The sequence below is a fragment of the Rana temporaria genome, chromosome 6 (genome assembly GCF_905171775.1).
Source record: "Rana temporaria chromosome 6, aRanTem1.1, whole genome shotgun sequence".
NCBI lineage: Eukaryota > Metazoa > Chordata > Amphibia > Anura > Ranidae > Rana > Rana temporaria.
Window position 1 is genome coordinate 224388337 of NC_053494.1, and position 19049 is coordinate 224407385.

The 19049-nt window shown below is 51.4% G+C and overlaps 2 protein-coding genes across 15 annotated transcripts in view; both read left to right on the plus strand.

The window, feature by feature from the left end:
- Positions 1 to 2724, plus strand: part of SLC35F5 (solute carrier family 35 member F5) — a gene marked incomplete at its 5' end in the record, with an annotated part of 29373 nt that extends 26649 nt beyond the window's left edge. Inside the window, 2 exon segments of the mRNA XM_040358361.1 lie at positions 2013 to 2106; positions 2179 to 2724. Coding sequence (XP_040214295.1) covers positions 2013 to 2100 — 88 coding nt within the window.
- Positions 2725 to 3925: 1201 nt separating this feature from the next.
- Positions 3926 to 5819, plus strand: LOC120944324. Of its 14 annotated transcripts, none has more exons than XM_040358370.1 (4): positions 3937 to 4305; positions 4394 to 4657; positions 4709 to 5000; positions 5039 to 5819. In XM_040358370.1, the coding sequence occupies exons 1-4, from the start codon at positions 4224 to 4226 to the stop codon at positions 5406 to 5408; spliced, it is 1008 nt and encodes a 335-aa protein (XP_040214304.1). In that variant the 5' UTR covers positions 3937 to 4223; the 3' UTR covers positions 5409 to 5819. The 14 variants fall into 14 exon arrangements, with proteins under 14 accessions (XP_040214306.1, XP_040214305.1, XP_040214310.1 ...); XM_040358375.1 differs by having other exon boundaries at positions 4394 to 4621; positions 4748 to 5000; XM_040358373.1 differs by having other exon boundaries at positions 3927 to 4621; positions 4748 to 5000; positions 5152 to 5819.
- Positions 5820 to 19049: the final 13230 nt, after the last annotated feature.

Consider the following 19049-nt stretch of genomic DNA (forward strand, 5'->3'; position numbering starts at 1 on the left):
TGGGGGGGTAGGTAGGTGTATCAGCCCGGTGGCGCCTCTTCCCGTGGCTTGATGGGTGTTTTGTATCTCAGGACATCGGAAGACCCGGAACAGACTTAGAGCGGGTAGGTGGGTGTGGGTGTGGGGGGGGTAGGTAGGTCGGTGTGGGGGGGAGGTAGGTGTATCAGCCCGGTGGCGCCTCTTCCCGTGGCTTGATGGGTGTTTTGTATCTCAGGACATCGGAAGACCCGGAACAGACTCAGAGCGGGTAGGTGGGTGTGGGGGTAGGTAGGTCGGTGTGGGGGGGTAGGTAGGTGTATCAGCCCGGTGGCGCCTCTTCCTGTGGCTTGATGGGTGTTTTGTATCTCAGGACATCGGAAGACCCGGAACAGACTCAGAGCGGGTAGGTAGGTGTGTGTGTGTGTGGAGTAGGTGTGTGTGGAGGGGAGGATGGTAGGTGTGTGTGGGGGGGGGGGTAGGTAGGTGTGGGGGGGGGGGGTAGGTAGGTGTGGGGGGGGGGTAGGTAGGTCGGTGGGGGGTAGGTAGGTGTATCAGCCCGGTGGCGCCTCTTCCTGTGGCTTGATGGGTGTTTTGTATCTCAGGACATCGGAAGACCCGGAACAGACTCAGAGCGGGTAGGTGGGGGGGGGGGGGGTAGGTAGGTGGGTGTGGGGGGGGGTAGGTAGGTGTATCAGCCCGGTGGCGCCTCTTCCCGTGGCTTGATGGGTGTTTTGTATCTCAGGACATCGGAAGACCCGGAACAGACTCAGAGCAGGTAGGTAGGTGTGGGGGGGGGTAGGTAGGTGTGGGGGGGGGGTAGGTAGGTCGGTGTGGGGGGGTAGGTAGGTGTATCAGCCCGGTGGCGCCTCTTCCCGTGGCTTGATGGGTGTTTTGTATCTCAGGACATCGGAAGACCCGGAACAGACTCAGAGCGGGTAGGTGGGTGTGGGGGGGTAGGTAGGTGTATCAGCCCGGTGGCGCCTCTTCCCGTGGCTTGATGGGTGTTTTGTATCTCAGGACATCGGAAGACCCGGAACAGACTCAGAGCGGGTAGGTGGGTGTGGGGGTAGGTAGGTCGGTGTGGGGGGGGAGGTAGGTGTATCAGCCCGGTGGCGCCTCTTCCCGTGGCTTGATGGGTGTTTTGTATCTCAGGACATCGGAAGACCCGGAACAGACTCAGAGCGGGTAGGTGGGTGTGGGTGTGGGGGGTAGGTAGGTCGGTGTGGGGGGGTAGGTAGGTGTATCAGCCCGGTGGCGCCTCTTCCCGTGGCTTGATGGGTGTTTTGTATCTCAGGACATCGGAAGACCCGGAACAGACTCAGAGCGGGTAGGTGGGTGTGGGGGTAGGTAGGTCGGTGTGGGGTAGGTAGGTGTATCAGCCCGGTGGCGCCTCTTCCCGTGGCTTGATGGGTGTTTTGTATCTCAGGACATCGGAAGACCCGGAACAGACTCAGAGCGGGTAGGTGGGTGTGTGTGTGTGGGGGGGGTAGGTGGGTGTGGGTGTGGGGGGGGTAGGTAGGTCGGTGTGGGGGGGGTAGGTAGGTGTATCAGCCCGGTGGCGCCTCTTCCCGTGGCTTGATGGGTGTTTTGTATCTCAGGACATCGGAAGACCCGGAACAGACTCAGAGCGGGTAGGTAGGTGTGGGGGGGGGGGTAGGTAGGTGTGGGGGGGGGGGTAGGTAGGTCGGTGTGGGGGGGTAGGTAGGTGTATCAGCCCGGTGGCGCCTCTTCCCGTGGCTTGATGGGTGTTTTGTATCTCAGGACATCGGAAGACCCGGAACAGACTCAGAGCGGGTAGGTGGGTGTGGGGGGTAGGTAGGTCGGTGTGGGGGGGTAGGTAGGTGTATCAGCCCGGTGGCGCCTCTTCCCGTGGCTTGATGGGTGTTTTGTATCTCAGGACATCGGAAGACCCGGAACAGACTCAGAGCGGGTAGGTGGGTGTGGGGGGTAGGTAGGTCGGTGTGGGGGGGTAGGTAGGTGTATCAGCCCGGTGGCGCCTCTTCCCGTGGCTTGATGGGTGTTTTGTATCTCAGGACATCGGAAGACCCGGAACAGACTCAGAGTCTCATCCCGCTGCACCCCATTGGCCCCGAGGATGACCCCGGCGGCGGCTCCTCATAGAGGAAGGTGAGTGTTGTCAGCTGGAGGCGTGGCTTAGTGTTGTCATGGTGATATGATGATGTCTCTGCTTTCCTGTAGCTTTTCCTGGCGGAGTGACAATCTTCGGGGGACGTTCCTGCACCCCCCACCCTCCACCTGCCTTAATGAGCCCATCGCTGAACCTGGGAATCCGGAGACACATCACATCCCGCTGTATGCCGGAGTATCGAGCTGACCACGCCCACTTTGGAGGAGGATCTACCGAAATCTGTCCGAATCGGACCTCCTCCGTACTGAGCCAGAATGTCCCGCCTCCTGTGTTCTGACCAATCATGATTGTCCGTGCATCATGCCACCGCTCTGATTGGAGGCGTGGGCAGTGTGGAGAAGTTTCCTGCTCGCAGCCCCTCCCCCTCGCCATGCTGCTCTGTGATTGGTCGGACATAATTGGGAGGAAGAATTTCCCTCCTCGGCGTTTTCTCGCTGCAAACGGTTAATGTGGAACTGCTAATCAAATTCCGATCTTGTTGGCGGTTTGGCCGGCAGTCACCTCTCCGCCGCATCGTTCCAGAGAGACCGACTCATTTGCACTAAACAATCTTCACCTGACGCGTTTCAATCACCATAAAGCAATTCTGGGCCCGTGTATTATTCCTGTGTTGTCAGGACGGCGGGATGAAGGCCGCGCTAATAAGAATAATGGGGGGAGGGGGCCGCACTAATAGGAATCATGTCAGGAGGGGGGGAGGGGGCCGCACTAATAGGAATCATGTCAGGAGGGGGGGAGGGGGCCGCACTAATAAGAATCATGTCAGGAGGGGGGGGGGGGCCGCACTAATAAGAATAATGGGGGGAGGGGGCCGCACTAATAAGAATCCTTTTAGGAGGGGGGGGGGGGGCCGCACTAATAAGAATTCTTTTGGGGGGAGGGGGAGGGGGCCGCACTAATAATCATGTCAGGAGGGGGGGAGGGGGCCGCACTAATAAGAATCATGTCAGGAGGGGGGGAGGGGGCCGCACTAATAAGAATCATGTCAGGAGGGGGGGAGGGGGCCGCACTAATAAGAATCATGTCAGGAGGGGGGAGGGGGCCGCACTAATAAGAATAATGGGGGGAGGGGGCCGCACTAATAAGAATCCTTTTAGGAGGGGGGGAGGGGGCCGCACTAATAAGAATCCTTTTGGGGGGGGGGGGAGGGGGCCGCACTAATAAGAATCATGTCAGGAGGGGGGGAGGGGGCCGCACTAATAAGAATCATGTCAGGAGGGGGGGGGGGGGCCGCACTAATAAGAATCATGTCAGGAGGGGGGGAGGGGGCCGCACTAATAAGAATCATGTCAGGAGGGGGGGAGGGGGCCGCACTAATAAGAATCATGTCAGGAGGGGGGGAGGGGGCCGCACTAATAAGAATCATGTCAGGAGGGGGGGAGGGGGCCGCACTAATAAGAATCATGTCAGGAGGGGGGGAGGGGGCCGCACTAATAAGAATCATGTCAGGAGGGGGGGGGAGGGGGCCGCACTAATAAGAATCATGTCAGGAGGGGGGGGGGGGGCCGCACTAATAAGAATCATGTCAGGAGGGGGCCGCACTAATAAGAATCATGTCAGGAGGGGGGAGGGGGCCGCACTAATAAGAATAATGGGGGGAGGGGGCCGCACTAATAAGAATAATGGGGGGAGGGGGCCGCACTAATAAGAATCCTTTTAGGAGGGGGGGAGGGGGCCGCACTAATAAGAATCCTTTTGGGGGGAGGGGGAGGGGGCCGCACTAATAAGAATCATGTCAGGAGGGGGGGAGGGGGCCGCACTAATAAGAATCATGTCAGGAGGGGGGGAGGGGGCCGCACTAATAAGAATCATGTCAGGAGGGGGGAGGGGGCCGCACTAATAAGGGAATAAAGATCGTCTCCTCTGGGAAATAACGAGGCCACTGCAGACAATTTCCTTCATTAAGGGACACAGCAATTCAGAGACTTGGGTTATACTGCCACCAACAGGAAATTTTGCAAACAAAAAAATTGTGGACTAGCTCAGTACATCCCCCCCCTCCCGCTCGCAGCGTGCCCGGTATGAGCCCCTCCCACTCGCAGCGCGCCTGGTATGAGCCCCTCGCAGCTCGCCTTTCCTGTCAAGGCGCACGCCGATGACTCTGTGGGGGCTCTTTGGCATCGGGCTTCAGCTTCCCACATTTGGGGGCTCTTTGGCATCGGGCTTCGGCTTCTCACATTTGGGGGCTCTTCGGCTTCTCACATTTGGGGGCTCTTTGGCATCGGGCTTCGGCTTCTCACATTTGGGGGCTCTTCGGCTTCTCACATTTGGGGGCTCTTTGGCATCGGGCTTCGGCTTCTCACATTTGGGGGCTCTTTGGCATCGGGCTACAGCTTCTCACATTTGGGGGCTCTTTGGCATCGGGGTTCGGCTTCTCACATTTGGGGGCTCTTTGGCATCGGGCTACAGCTTCTCACATTTGGGGGCTCTTTGGCATCGGGCTTCAGCTTCCCACATTTGGGGGCTCTTTGGCATCGGGCTTCGGCTTCTCACATTTGGGGGCTCTTCGGCTTCTCACATTTGGGGGCTCTTTGGCATCGGGCTTCAGCTTCCCACATTTGGGGGCTCTTTGGCATCGGACTTCGGCTTCTCACATTTGGGGGCTCTTCGGCTTCTCACATTTGGGGGCTCTTTGGCATCGGGCTTCGGCTTCTCACATTTGGGGGCTCTTCGGCTTCTCACATTTGGGGGCTCTTTGGCATCGGGCTTCGGCTTCTCACATTTGGGGGCTCTTTGGCATCGGGCTTCGGCTTCTTACATTTGGGGGCTCTTCGGCTTCTCACATTTGGGGGCTCTTTGGCTTCTCACGTTTTGGGGGCTCTTTGGCATCGGGCTTCGGCTTCTCACATTTGGGGGCTCTTCGGCTTCTCACATTTGGGGGCTCTTTGGCATCGGGCTTCAGCTTCTCACATTTGGGGGCTCTTTGGCTTCTCACATTTGGGGGCTCTTCGGCTTCTCACATTTGGGGGCTCTTTGGCATCAGGCTTCGGCTTCTCACATTTGGGGGCTCTTCGGCTTCTCACATTTGGGGGCTCTTCGGCTTCTGACATTTGGAAAGCCACCACCCTGGTCTTCAGTTGGAATGGTCGGGCCTCTTATGCCATCCTGGGGTGAAAGGTCCTTCAGACAACCCCCATCTCTGTTGTTTATGGGGGGCCTGGGCATCCCGACACTCATTGATTTCCTGGATCGGATCCATCTCTTGTACTTCACAAGTCCCACCTCTGTGTCTATGATCATGGTCCTGCTTTTCCACAAACCTATGGCATGCTGGGAGTAGGAGGAGTTAAAGTGGGCTGGTCCGTTGTTTCCCTGTGTCCTCCTGCAGATGGCAGTATAACCCAATAGTCTCAGAATTTCTATGGATTTTACAGTTACAAGATCCCATTATTCCCAATGCAAAGTCTGTGTGGCCTTCTCTGGCGGGATCGACTTCATTCTCTGTACCGATGACGGGAGTTCTGAACACTTGTATTGGACAAGCTGACCGGTGACCGCGCTCGGCTCCGCCCACACCTGAAGGATGTTTCTGGCTGCTTAATATGGACCTACAAACACTACAAACCTTCCGGACAGCATTGCGTCTCGGATGACTCTCAGCACTGGCCAGGTGCCTTCTAATCTCAGGATGATTTTGTGTTTTATGTAAAAATTTGTTGTATCAAATAAATCTGATGGTTTGTGAAGATTACGAGGCCTCCTCATTCATGTGTGAGTCGGTTCCTGTGGAGTGCCATGGGCAGAGGGAGAGGTCTCCGTCCTGGGGGTACACACCATCTGTGTTATGGGTGGAGTCTGTCTCCTCTTCTGGGGCGTGAGTCGTGGTGTCGGAATCAGATTGTACCATGTTATGGGTGAGTAGGGAGTTGTGGTGTCGGAATCGGATTGTACCATGTTATGGGTGGGTAGGGAGTCGTGGTGTCGGAATCAGATCATACCATGTTATGGGTGGGTAGGGAGTCGTGGTGTCGGAATCGGATTGTACTGTGTTATGGGTGAGTAGGGAGTCATGGTGTCGGAATCGGATTGTACTGTGTTATGGGTGAGTAGGGAGTTGTGGTGTCGGAATCGGATTGTACCATGTTATGGGTGGGTAGGGAGTCGTGGTGTCGGAATCAGATTGTACCATGTTATGGGTGAGTAGGGAGTCGTGGTGTCGGAATCAGATCGTACCATGTTATGGGTGAGTAGGGAGTCGTGGTGTCGGAATCGGATCGTACCATGTTATGGGTGAGTAGGGAGTCGTGGTGTCGGAATCAGATCGTACCATGTTATGGGTGGGTAGGGAGTCGTGGTGTCGGAATCGGATTGTACTGTGTTATGGGTGAGTAGGGAGTCGTGGTGTCGGAATCAGATCGTACCATGTTATGGGTGGGTAGGGAGTCGTGGTGTCGGAATCAGATTGTACCATGTTATGGGTGGGTAGGGAGTCGTGGTGTCGGAATCGGATCGTACCATGTTATGGGTGGGTAGGGAGTCGTGGTGTCGGAATCAGATTGTACCATGTTATGGGTGGGTAGGGAGTCGTGGTGTTGGAATCGGATTGTACTGTGTTATGGGTGAGTAGGGAGTCGTGGTGTCGGAATCAGATTGTACCATGTTATGGGTGGGTAGGGAGTTGTGGTGTCGGAATCAGATTGTACCATGTTATGGGTGAGTAGGGAGTCATGGTGTCGGAATCGGATTGTACTGTGTTATGGGTGAGTAGGGAGTTGTGGTGTCGGAATCGGATTGTACCATGTTATGGGTGGGTAGGGAGTCGTGGTGTCGGAATCAGATCATACCATGTTATGGGTGGGTAGGGAGTCGTGGTGTCGGAATCGGATTGTACTGTGTTATGGGTGAGTAGGGAGTCATGGTGTCGGAATCGGATTGTACTGTGTTATGGGTGAGTAGGGAGTTGTGGTGTCGGAATCGGATTGTACCATGTTATGGGTGGGTAGGGAGTCGTGGTGTCGGAATCAGATTGTACCATGTTATGGGTGAGTAGGGAGTCGTGGTGTCGGAATCAGATCGTACCATGTTATGGGTGAGTAGGGAGTCGTGGTGTCGGAATCGGATCGTACCATGTTATGGGTGAGTAGGGAGTCGTGGTGTCGGAATCAGATCGTACCATGTTATGGGTGGGTAGGGAGTCGTGGTGTCGGAATCGGATTGTACTGTGTTATGGGTGAGTAGGGAGTCGTGGTGTCGGAATCAGATCGTACCATGTTATGGGTGGGTAGGGAGTCGTGGTGTCGGAATCAGATTGTACCATGTTATGGGTGGGTAGGGAGTCGTGGTGTCGGAATCGGATCGTACCATGTTATGGGTGGGTAGGGAGTCGTGGTGTCGGAATCAGATTGTACCATGTTATGGGTGGGTAGGGAGTCGTGGTGTTGGAATCGGATTGTACTGTGTTATGGGTGAGTAGGGAGTCGTGGTGTCGGAATCAGATTGTACCATGTTATGGGTGAGTAGGGAGTCGTGGTGTCGGAATCGGATTGTACTGTGTTATGGGTGGGTAGGGAGTCGTGGTGTCGGAATCGGATTGTACTGTGTTATTGGTGGGTAGGGAGTCATGGTGTCGGAATCGGATTGTACTGTGTTATGGGTGGGTAGGGAGTCATGGTGTCGGAATCGGATTGTACTGTGTTATGGGTGGGTAGGGAGTCGTGGTGTCGGAATCGGATTGTACCATGTTATGGGTGGGTAGGGAGTCGTGGTGTCGGAATCGGATTGTACTGTGTTATGGGTGGGTAGGGAGTCGTGGTGTCGGAATCGGATTGTACTGTGTTATGGGTGGGTAGGGAGTCGTGGTGTCGGAATCGGATTGTACTGTGTTATGGGTGGGTAGGGAGTCGTGGTGTCGGAATCGGATTGTACTGTGTTATGGGTGGGTAGGGAGTCGTGGTGTCGGAATCAGATCGTACCATGTAATGGGTGGGTAGGGAGTCGTGGTGTCAGAATCAGATCATACCATGTTATGGGTGAGTAGGGAGTCGTGGTGTCGGAATCAGATCGTACCATGTTATGGGTGAGTAGGGAGTCGTGGTGTCGGAATCAGATCGTACCATGTTATGGGTGAGTAGGGAGTCGTGGTGTCGGAATCGGATTGTACCATGTTATGGGTGAGTAGGGAGTCGTGGTGTCAGAATCGGATCGTACCATGTTATGGGTGAGTAGGGAGTCGTGGTGTCGGAATCAGATCGTACCATGTTATGGGTGAGTAGGGAGTCGTGGTGTCGGAATCAGATCATACCATGTTATGGGTGAGTAGGGAGTCGTGGTGTCGGAATCGGATTGTACTGTGTTATGGGTGGGTAGTGACATGGCAAAACTGGGCTTATCCGTCTTAATGAAATAATCCATATTTAAGCTAAATAAATTTACTCACCATTCATTCTCTGCCCATTCATACAAGTCAAGAGACCTCACACCAGCTTGTTCTCAAGTCACCGTCCCAGTCATCACTGGTTTGCCGACGCCCTCACAGGCAGTTTTATTAAAGACTCAGTAGGAAGTGATGTCACAACATGTGACCGCCTCCATAGGAAGTGAGCTCACAGGGTGTCAGCTCCACCCAGCAGATGCCCATATATGGAAACCCCTCCAACAGGGATTCAATACAGTAATATAACAATAACAAAATAATACAACACCACAATACAATACAATGAATAGAAATACACACAATGCTGGCTAAAGTCTTGTGGGCGTGTCCGGGCAGGGAGTGCCCCCCCCCCCCGACTCCAGAAACGTCCATAAGCTCTCATATTAATCGCTGATAGAATCCTGAATTCCATAGAATAATGCATATCCAGATTATACCCTTATTAAGGTGGAATGGAAGCTATCTACAGGCGTACGCCACGAATCGCAAGCCCTGCTGATCAGACAAGACCCAGATAAGAGCGCACATCTGTCCATAACCACTCGTGTGCTTGCGGAGTGAGCGCATCCCCTCCTCAACGATCGTCTGTGCTAAATGCACAGAGGGCCCCTCGTTAGCGGACATACGCCCACGCCGCAAACATCACATTCCAACCTCAAGATATTTTCTACTACCAGTCGAGATTCAACCAGCCTCAGACTGCCCCAGCCAGCTCTATTTAGAGCGGGTTGTGGCAGTACTAAGACTGGGTGCCATTATGACAATACATATTGTGACGATAGTAGAATGATATCCCCGTCAAGCATTCCCTTCTTCCCATAAAAGAACATCCCATCCTGGAATCGCCATAATAATCCACACATGAGCCAAGCTTAGTGCTGGAACAAGAGACTTTAATGGTACAACACCTAGCTTATATGTAGTTACAATGACAATATCCGCCCCCGCTCACACAGTGGGGGCTCCCATACAGATTATAGGCAGACACTTCGGAGCCGACCCTGTAGGCACATTTCTTAAGGTCTTCTTCACACACACAATAGATCAATTACCCTTTAAAATAGGGAGCTGGCTGGGGAAGGGACATTAACATTTTAACAGTCTGTTACACAGAGATATGAGTCACACATGAAATCACCTTTTACCTCTAACACACACAGCATTACTAGCAGGGAGAATTAAACTGAAGCATATAGGCAAAAAGTCCTTCACAATGGCCCCCCTTTTTCTCCCTGCTCCGGCAACTCGGTTGGACCTTTCCTGGTCCAGTAGGGTTGACGGGTTCAGAGCTTTTAGTCCGAGGTTAACTCCGTTTGGTGTGACAATCCATCGGCATTCCCGTTTTGCTTGCCTGGGCGATAATGAATCGTAAAGTCATAGGGCTGTAAGGCCAAGCTCCAGCGTAGCAAACGGGCGTTGTCCCCTGAAACCCGGTTAAGCCACACCAAGGGGTAGTGATCGGGGATGAGAGTGAAAGCCCGGCCATAAAGGTAAGGTGTGAGCTTTTTGAGTGCCCATACCAAGGCCAAACACTCTTTTTCAATGGTGGCGTAACTGACCTCCCTTGGCAACAGCTTCCGACTCAGGTATGCCACCGGGTCGTCAGATCACACGCCGGTCAGTCCCCAAGTCTTTGTGCGATCTGCAGAGTCACCAGAAGTCAGTGTGAAAACGGCGAATGGGTCTGTGCGCCGCCGTCTAGGTGTCCCGCTATGGGAGGGGGCAGGTTATGGCTCTGAAGTGACAATCACAGGAGATTCATAAAAAGAAAAATGGATATTTGTTGAAATGCTGTAGCACTGGTGCTCAGAGTCCGGGGGGGGGGGGGATCAGTGCCCCATAGGGTCAGCCACCCTCTGTTCCCTCCGCAGCCGCCAGTTCTCCTCTTTGAGCTTTTCCAGCTCCATCTCCAGTTCATGGAGCCTGGGGGGTCGGCCTGCTGTGACCTCAGGTGGTTGTTCTCCTCCTCCATGCGGCTTATGCACTCCTCCAGCTCCATGTACTCACGGATCAGCTCCTGCTTGCTCATGTCCTGCAGGCTCTCCACGTGGTCCTTCATCATCAGGAACTGGGTGGTGGTGTAAGGGGCCACCGGTGGGCCCTTGGCGAACATCTCGGCCCGCATCTGGGACGCCGCTGCGACTCCCTCTCCAGTCGCTTCTTCTCCTCCAAGGTCAGCTTGTTATACGGCTTCCAGGACCTCTTCTTCTTGGAGGGTAGCCGGCGGTGCCTCTTTCTGCCCAGCTCCCTCCAGGGCCCCTCCGGCTCATGGCTGTCGCCCATGACCAGCTGACAATGGTGTTCCCTGTTGTCTGTAATAACAGATTGTACCATGAGGGCTTCGTAAGGGGTGCCCAATGGTTCTTCCTGACCCAGCTCCTGGGGATCCCAAGCCGAGTCTACACAATGGGCTGCTGCTGGTGGGCGGTACCCAGGTTGAGACCAATTTGACCTGGTGTTGTCATTCATGGGGCAATTCTGCTTGAAGTGACCCAGCTGTTTGCACCGGAAGCAGCGTTGTTCGTTGTCCTCCTGGCGTGGATAGCGAGGGCTAGATGTCACCGGTCTGTTAGGAGGTTGGTATCTAGCGGTTGGTGGGTGTGAGGGCGCCGTTGGTCGTGGAGGTTGTACCTGTGGTGTGACCTGGTTTGTCTTGCAAGTATCCGCATATTCATCCGCCAACTTCGCGGCCTCTGGTAGAGTCATGGGCCTGCGATCTCTCACCCAGTCTTTGACATCCGTCTGGATGTGATTGTAAAATTGCTCCAGGAGCATTAGTTGCAAAATGTCCTCTGTGGTGGTGGCCTGGCTGCTGTTAACTCAATTAGAGGCCGACAGGGATAACTGGCATGCCCATTCCGCGTAAGAGTCTTTTGTGGTTTTGCGTGAGTCCCTGAACTTCTGTCGGTGGGACTCTGGGGTTACTGCATAACGAGCCAGGAGCACTTCTTTAACCCTGGCGTAGCTATGAATATCCTGATCTGGCACGGTCCGGAAAGCATCAGAAGCTTTGCCTGACAGTTTGCCTGACAATATTGCAACCCACTCTCCTCTAGCTATTCGGTGCAGGTTACATTGTCTCTCAAAATCTGCCAGGTAGTTATCAATCTCACAGTCCTTTTCATCAAAAGCTTTAAAAGCGCTAAACGGAATCTTCCTTGCGTCTGCTGTGCTGTACTCACTGTTTGGAGAATGTGCGGCTGCTTGTTGGACTGCTGCCAGTTTTAACTGTAGTTCTGCGTCTCTTATTTGTTTAGCCTCCTGTAGTTCTGCGTCTCTTATTTGTTTAGCCTCCTCCGCTAACAGGTCCATCACTTTCAGCACCACATCCGCCGTTGGGTTTGGACCGAACCATGCTAGCTTCTCTCTCATTACTTTGTTGGCTGGCGATTCCTCCTCCTGAATCACTGGTGTCTCCATCTCTTGTACCGCTGGCATTGCTGCAACCAAGTTCTCCTGGTCTAGGTCCATTAATTCTGCTATGATGACCCGCTTGGTTTTGTTGCACCTCATGGTGCCTCTTTCTGCCCAGCTCCCTCCAGGGCCCCTCCGGCTCATGGCTGTCACCCATGACCAGCTGACAATGGTGTTCCCTGTTGTCCGTAATAGCAGATTGTACCATGAGGGCTTCGTAAGGGGTGCCCAATGGTTCTTCCTGACCCAGCTCCTGGGGATCCCAAGCCGAGTCTACACAATGGGCTGCTGCTGGTGGGCGGTACCCAGGTTGAGACCAATTTGACCTGGTGTTGTCGTTCATGGGGCAATTCTGCTTGAAGTGACCCAGCTGTTTGCACCGGAAGCAGCGTTGTTCGTTGTCCTCCTGGCGTGGATAGCGAGGGCTAGATGTCACCGGTCTGTTAGGAGGTTGGTATCTAGCGGCTGGTGGGTGTGAGGGCGCCGTTGGTCGTGGAGGTTGTACCTGTGGTGTGACCTGGTTTGTCTTGCGAGTATCCGCATATTCATCCGCCAACTTCGCGGCCTCTGGTAGAGTCATGGGCCTGCGATCTCTCACCCAATCTTTGACATCCGTCTGGATGTGATTGTAAAATTGCTCCAGGAGCATTAGTTGCAAAATGTCCTCTGCGGTGGTGGCCTGGCTGCTGTTAACCCAGTTAGAGGCCGACAGGGATAACTGGCATGCCCATTCCGCGTAAGAGTCTTTCGTGGTTTTGCGTGAGTCCCTGAAATTCTGTCGGTGGGACTCTGGGGTTACTGCATAACGAGCCAGGAGCGCTTCTTTAACCCTGGCGTAGCTATGGATATCCTGATCTGGCACGGTCCGGAAAGCATCAGAAGCTTTTAGTAACAATGGGTGATCTATAGAATGCGCCCTAAAAAGTCGCCCACTGTTGCGCCTATGGAGGAGTGGATGATGCCTAGCTGCTGTTTAGAAGATAATAAGTGAACAAAAAGAATGTAAGATGATGAAACTCTCTAAGGAGTGTCAACAAATTAAAACAGCGCTATCAAATAACTGTGCATATTTGACTATATAAAATACATTACTACAACCCATATGTAATGATATACAGTGATAATAAACAAAATATATCCAGTTTAAGAAATAAACACTAAACTGTGACTGTAATAATAAACACTTGTGATTGACTTAAACGTGAAGTGAACGCACTGAAAGTGCAAGAGACAGTCTTTAAAAATAATTTAGAACGTGGCCAAACAAAGCAAAGTTCATGTGTATAAGGATCCTGCGATCTTCAAATTTTTCCAAAAACTTCCACCACACCCGACAGTGCTCAGTGACTCCTCCCCCATCAAATGGACACTCACCGGATAGGTATGCCTCACACTCTCGTGTTTTGGCACAAAAAACCTTATCAGATGTAGTTGTTCCCGTCAATAAAGATGTAATCCAAATATGACATCCAATCAGTTCCACATATATGTCAGAGAGAGACAAAAGAAGTGCAAATAGGGGGCGTGGCCGGACCAGCAGGGAAGATGGACGACTAAAGCTTTAGCTCCTGTCACCTCAGATAAGCACAACAGCTTTTGTGACAGACAAACGCCTCGTTTTTGACCACAACACTTCCCACTAGCTACAGAGACCATCCCTGCCTGTGGAGAAGCAAGTTTTAAAAAAAAAAAAGCGCCGCCCGAGACCGCCGCGAGTACATGTCCTGAAGCCGGGGGAAGCTCACTAGGAAAGACCGCGGCTTCGGCCTAGTCGCGGCCATCTTGGTTCTCCCGGGGAAATCTTTCGGTGGCTATACGGGACTCCCCCTGCTCCTTAACACCCCACCGCCCGCCGGACCGGAGACTAAGCAGCGCGGTGACACCGCTGAGGTACTTCATACCCCGCAAAACTCACCTGAAGAGCCGCGAATCCGGCCTCCACCCAGTGTCGGCGGCCATCTTGGTCCCCCCAGTGACGGCTCCTGGCGGTGTTTTATGACCTCCCCCGCTCTTGAACTTCTCTCTACCTACTTAAACAGAGAGTAGACAGCCCGTTGACACCACTAAGGCACCCCGCACCTCCTATTTGTTGCCTGACAGGACTCGAACCTCATCCATCTGAAGTATCGGCGGCCATCTTGGTCCTCACTGTGGCAGCCCCTAGAGGTCAATGATAACCCCCCTCTCTCCTCAATATCCCACCACCTCCTGAATTGTGGACAGTGTAGTCTGGAGAGACCCCTGTGGCATACTGTGCCCTGCAAAATCTGCAAGGAAGGCAGCAAATACGGCCCATATCCCGTGTCGGCGGACATATTGATCCCCTCAGAGGCAACCTCTTGCCCCCCTTTTTTCTACTCCACCAGACTCCCCAAGTACGCAACACATTCTCTATATAACAAGAGCACATAAACTGCCTAAGAAGTCTAGTTCAGGTACCGGGTAGTATGGGAACCTCTTCCCGCCACTCCTCGACCTCCCGCTCCCGGTCCCCCAGAGAAAACACCGGAATAGCAGGGAATAATACTACTGCTCCGCCTCGCAATCCCCGAGGGAACAGGGCATCTACCCACCGGGGCTCATCTCATAGCCCACTTTCAGCACCCCCGCAAGCACCTATAGACATAGTGTTGACAGCTCCTGAACCAGAAATTTCCCCTCAGACACTAAGAGGTATGGAAGATACTGGGAGTGCCGGTTTGCCACAGATTAATATACTGGACTTAAGAGCAGTGGCTGCAGATATCAAAGACACTCTAGCTGCCGCGATAGCAGAACTTCGTATAGACCTGCGCTCCCTCTCTGACAGGGTGTCAGCCACTGAACAGATAACGGATGAACACGAAGTTATTCTCCAAAAATCTACCAGAAAGATAGATGATCATACCCTCCAGCTGAGGGAAGTTAATCGACAGCTGGAAGATTTAGATAACAGAGGAAGACGCCGGAACCTTCGTGTGAGAGGAGTGCCTGAAATAATTGAGGGTGACCAGATCCAAAGAGAAGTTACAACCCTATTCAACTCCATTGTAGGTAAACCCCCACATACCTTTATTGACTTTGAGAGAATACACCGTGCTCTGCGCCCAAAAGGTAGAGATACAGATCCCCCAAGGGATATAATATGTTGTATGTCAGACTTCAAATTAAAAGAAGAAATTTTGAACAAAGCCAGGGGACAGAGATTGTACTGCGGGGAAACCTCGGTCCAATTATACCAAGATTTGTCAGGAATCACTCTGCAACACAGGCGCGATCTTAAACCTTTATTGGAAGCCCTACGGTCCAGAGATATTAGGTATAAATGGAAATTCCCCTTCTGTCTGTCAGCCACCAACCAAGGTCGCAATGCCTCTTTGAGAGTACCAGAAGACCTACCTAGATTTTGCGATACACTTGGCTTGCCCCCAATCTCAGTGCCTGACTGGTATGCACCTTATCGCCGTTCGGTCGGGAGGAGAGGGAAACCACCCTAAACACCTATGGAAACACAAGCTACCAGGTTTCGCAGGACAAGATCCCCCTCCAACTCAAGACTCCCCCAGAACTCCCCCGGAGCAGGAAGGGAGCAAGACCAAATGATCCCACCGGTAGCCAGAAGGGCTAGAAGAGATCACATCGAGTGAATGGCCAGACATAGGTTCATGTACCTATCAATCCTTGAAAGTTTCATCACATTCTGTTTGAAGCACTATGTTTCTTCTTTGTTCCATGTTCGTCAAGAAAATGGCTACTTGATCATCTAAACAAGTTCCATTGCTGATTGGTGTTTTTATGCATGACCTAAGAAGCTTCCCCCTGTGGTCGACAATAGAAACCTGCAGACCTCAGAGATTGCTTTACAGGCACCAAAGAAGGCTACTCGACCAAAGAACACTGCCCCTCCAGCTTGCCCCAGATACAGGGCTAACCAACTCCCCCTGACCAACCTTGATTTATCCACACGATTTAGCTCTTGATGAACACAGAGACTGATACCCCTGATTGCGGCTTCTGGATTCCGAGGCTACTTGATAACTCCTTGATGACCTCCATACTTGGGGTAGTATGATTACAAGTCTTTTCCCCCATTTCTACTACCTAATACAACTATGTTCTCACAGGTGTAACACAAGAATATAGTAGACTCTCTGTTCACACCTCTACCTTATAGAACTCTGAAGGGACTTCGACATCCATGATTAATTAAGGTAGCAGGTAAAAGGTCCTGACAGAGTTTTTTTTTTTTTTTTTTTTTTTTGGGTAGTACACCCTTGCCACCAATACCCTCCCCTTATGGGAAGTCACCAAGCATTATTGGTTAAGGCCCAGAAAATGAGAACACTAATAATTGTTTTATTAGTGAATTTATAGTATCTGTTTAATTAGTTGATTAGTTTCTCCTTTAATCTGCTTTATTACAAAGTAAGAAGTAGTACATTTTTTGAATTAATAGAAATGTAAGATTCACACTGAAAGATTGCTTACCATTCTAATTTAACCAGTCGGTCATACTTATTTTACCTCAACCGGCATAATTGGCATCTGGTGCATCTCTAATAGGCACCCTGTCTCCTCTCAGCCTGAATCATTTCTGGGGTGACATGGCTGAATTGGTTATATTTTTTGGCTTGTTAAAGTAACGTAGTTTTGGATTTATAGCTATAGAGTAATTAATAATATTTCACTTGCCTTTGCTGGTCCTGGTCAACCCCATTACGGTGGTGCTCTGGTGCTTCTGGGACTCTTTTAAGGTCCTAGGGGTCTGGTATCCACCGTACTTTTCCGATTACCCTCTGTAAATAGAAAGTGAGTGGAATATCCCCACCACTTAATCGGTAACTAGAAATTACAGGCCTGTTGGCCCATTCTAATAATATTGCCCCTTATTTCGTCAACCTTTTACGAAACTTATATTATTTACTTCCCGGCCCCCCACATCCTAATCCCCTTTTCTCACTTTTCAGATTAATACCTTATAGACATGACTCCGGTATCATCTCCCTCACCCAATTCACAGAAGGGGGGACCTCTAAGTCACATCAAACTATACTCCTTAAACATTAGGGGTCTGAATACTCCCGAGAAACTTTCACGCCTACTCTTCTCGCTACAAAGAGAAAAAGTGCACATAGCCCTAATCCAAGAGACGCATTTTCGAACAGATGTAATTCCCAAATTAACTGACAAGAACTTTCCGCTAGTATTTCATGCCCCTAATAGCGAAGCGAAGTCTAAAGGAGTATCGGTTTTGTTTTCTCGACATTGTCCTTTTCAAGTCTTAGAAACACAGATAGACCCTTTGGGAAGATATATATTCCTACGAGGTACCATACATAATGTGATGTACACGATAGCCAATATATACGCTCCCAATACGAAACAAGTAACATTCTTCCGATCAACCCTCTATCAACTAACGTCTTTCCAAAGGGGTACCCTTATTTTAGGCGGGGATTTTAATGTGCCCTTACAACCAGATCTTGACACATCCAATGGCTCCACCTGTTTAAAATTTAGTGCGCTGAAAGCTATCAAAACCACACTTTCCACCTTGACCTTACACGACACTTGGAGAACCCTTCACCCTAATGTGAAAGATTTTACGTATTTCTCACCACTCCACAAAAAATACTCAAGAATAGACCACTTCTTTCTCACACAAAATGACCTTACCTCCCTAGTTAATGCCACGATTGACCCAATGTTGCTGTCAGACCATCACCCGATTACGATTCTGCTCTCGATACCCGTTAGCCGCCCCAGATCGTACATTTGGAGACTGGATGACTCCATTTTATTGGACAACAATAACACCACTGATATATCTAAAGTGCTCTCAAACTATTTCTCTGAAAACAAATCAGAAGACACCTCCGCTCCATTGGTCTGGGCCGCTCATAAATGCGTGGTGCGAGGACATTTCATTTCAATTATGGCCAGACGAGCCAAGTTGCGAAAAGCTCGTATTCTAGAATTATCAAATAAGGTCAAAACCCTGGAACTTATACACAAGCGAACGTTGGCTACCCAAACACACGACGACTTAGTTAAAGCCCGTGAAGAGCTCCTGGGGGAAATTAAGAAAAGGCTTGCCCGCAGACATACGCTTACCAGCAAACTTTTCTATGAATATGGGAACAAATCAGGCAAACTATTGGCAGCGGCTTTGCAAAAAAAAAGAGCATCATACACCATTAATAAGGTCACTGACACCTCCGGGGAATCTATTGTTACGAACAATGGAATTGCTGACCATTTTGTAAAATATTTATCGGGCTTATACAACATACAGAATTCACGTCAACCGATCGCAGGGCCTGACAGGAAGTCCCTGATAGTGGAGTTCCTGTCGGAATTCTGCCCTTCATATTCAGTCCCTGATGAAGTTGCGGACCTGGGCTCCCCAATCACCACTGAAGAAGTCACTCTAGCATTATCCCAACTTAAACCGGGGAAAAGTCCCGGTCCAGATGGTCTGCCAGCTAGCTACTATAAGGCCTTTTCGGATATATTAATCCCCAATTTCCTGTCTTCCTTTAACACCCTCCCGGATTCCCCTTCTCGCGCCAAAGATTTCTTAGAGGCCCATATAGCCCTGATTCCCAAGCCAGGTAAAGATGCCACACTTGTCTCCAACTATAGACCGATTTCGTTACTAAACGTTGACGTCAAATTGTATGCCAAAATACTTTCCAACCGTATTCTTCCACTACTCCCCAAACTTATCACAACCGATCAAGTAGGGTTTGTCCCCGGCAGAGAGGCCAGGGACAATACCATCAAAGCTCTCAACATACACTACTGGCTGTCCTCCTCAAAAAAAACAAATGGTTTCTTTTTATCACTGGATGCTGAGAAGGCGTTCGATAGAGTGGCCTGGGATTTCATGCTGGCGGTCTTAGACAAAATGGGCTTGCCTCCACGGCTTATCCAAATGATCCAATTACTGTACTCTGGCCCCACTGCCCGGGTTAGGGTCAATGGCCACCTATCGGACGCCTTCTCCATTTCTAATGGAACCCGTCAGGGCTGCCCTTTATCTCCCCTTATTTTCATTCTCACGATGGAACCCTTTCTCAGAAAACTTCGGGCAAATGATGCCATCAAGGGTGTCGAGATCCGGGGAAAGCAATACAAGACAGCAGCTTACGC

Bases quoted from the DNA above. Each gene is read 5' to 3' on its own strand.
- LOC120944324 (XM_040358362.1), top strand. From the start codon at position 4,181: ATGAGCCCCTCGCAGCTCGCCTTTCCTGTCAAGGCGCACGCCGATGAC. The intron at 4,306-4,393 runs ATTTGGGGGCTC...TCGGCTTCTCAC, and splicing joins ATCGGGCTTCGGCTTCTCAC to ATTTGGGGGCTCTTTGGCAT.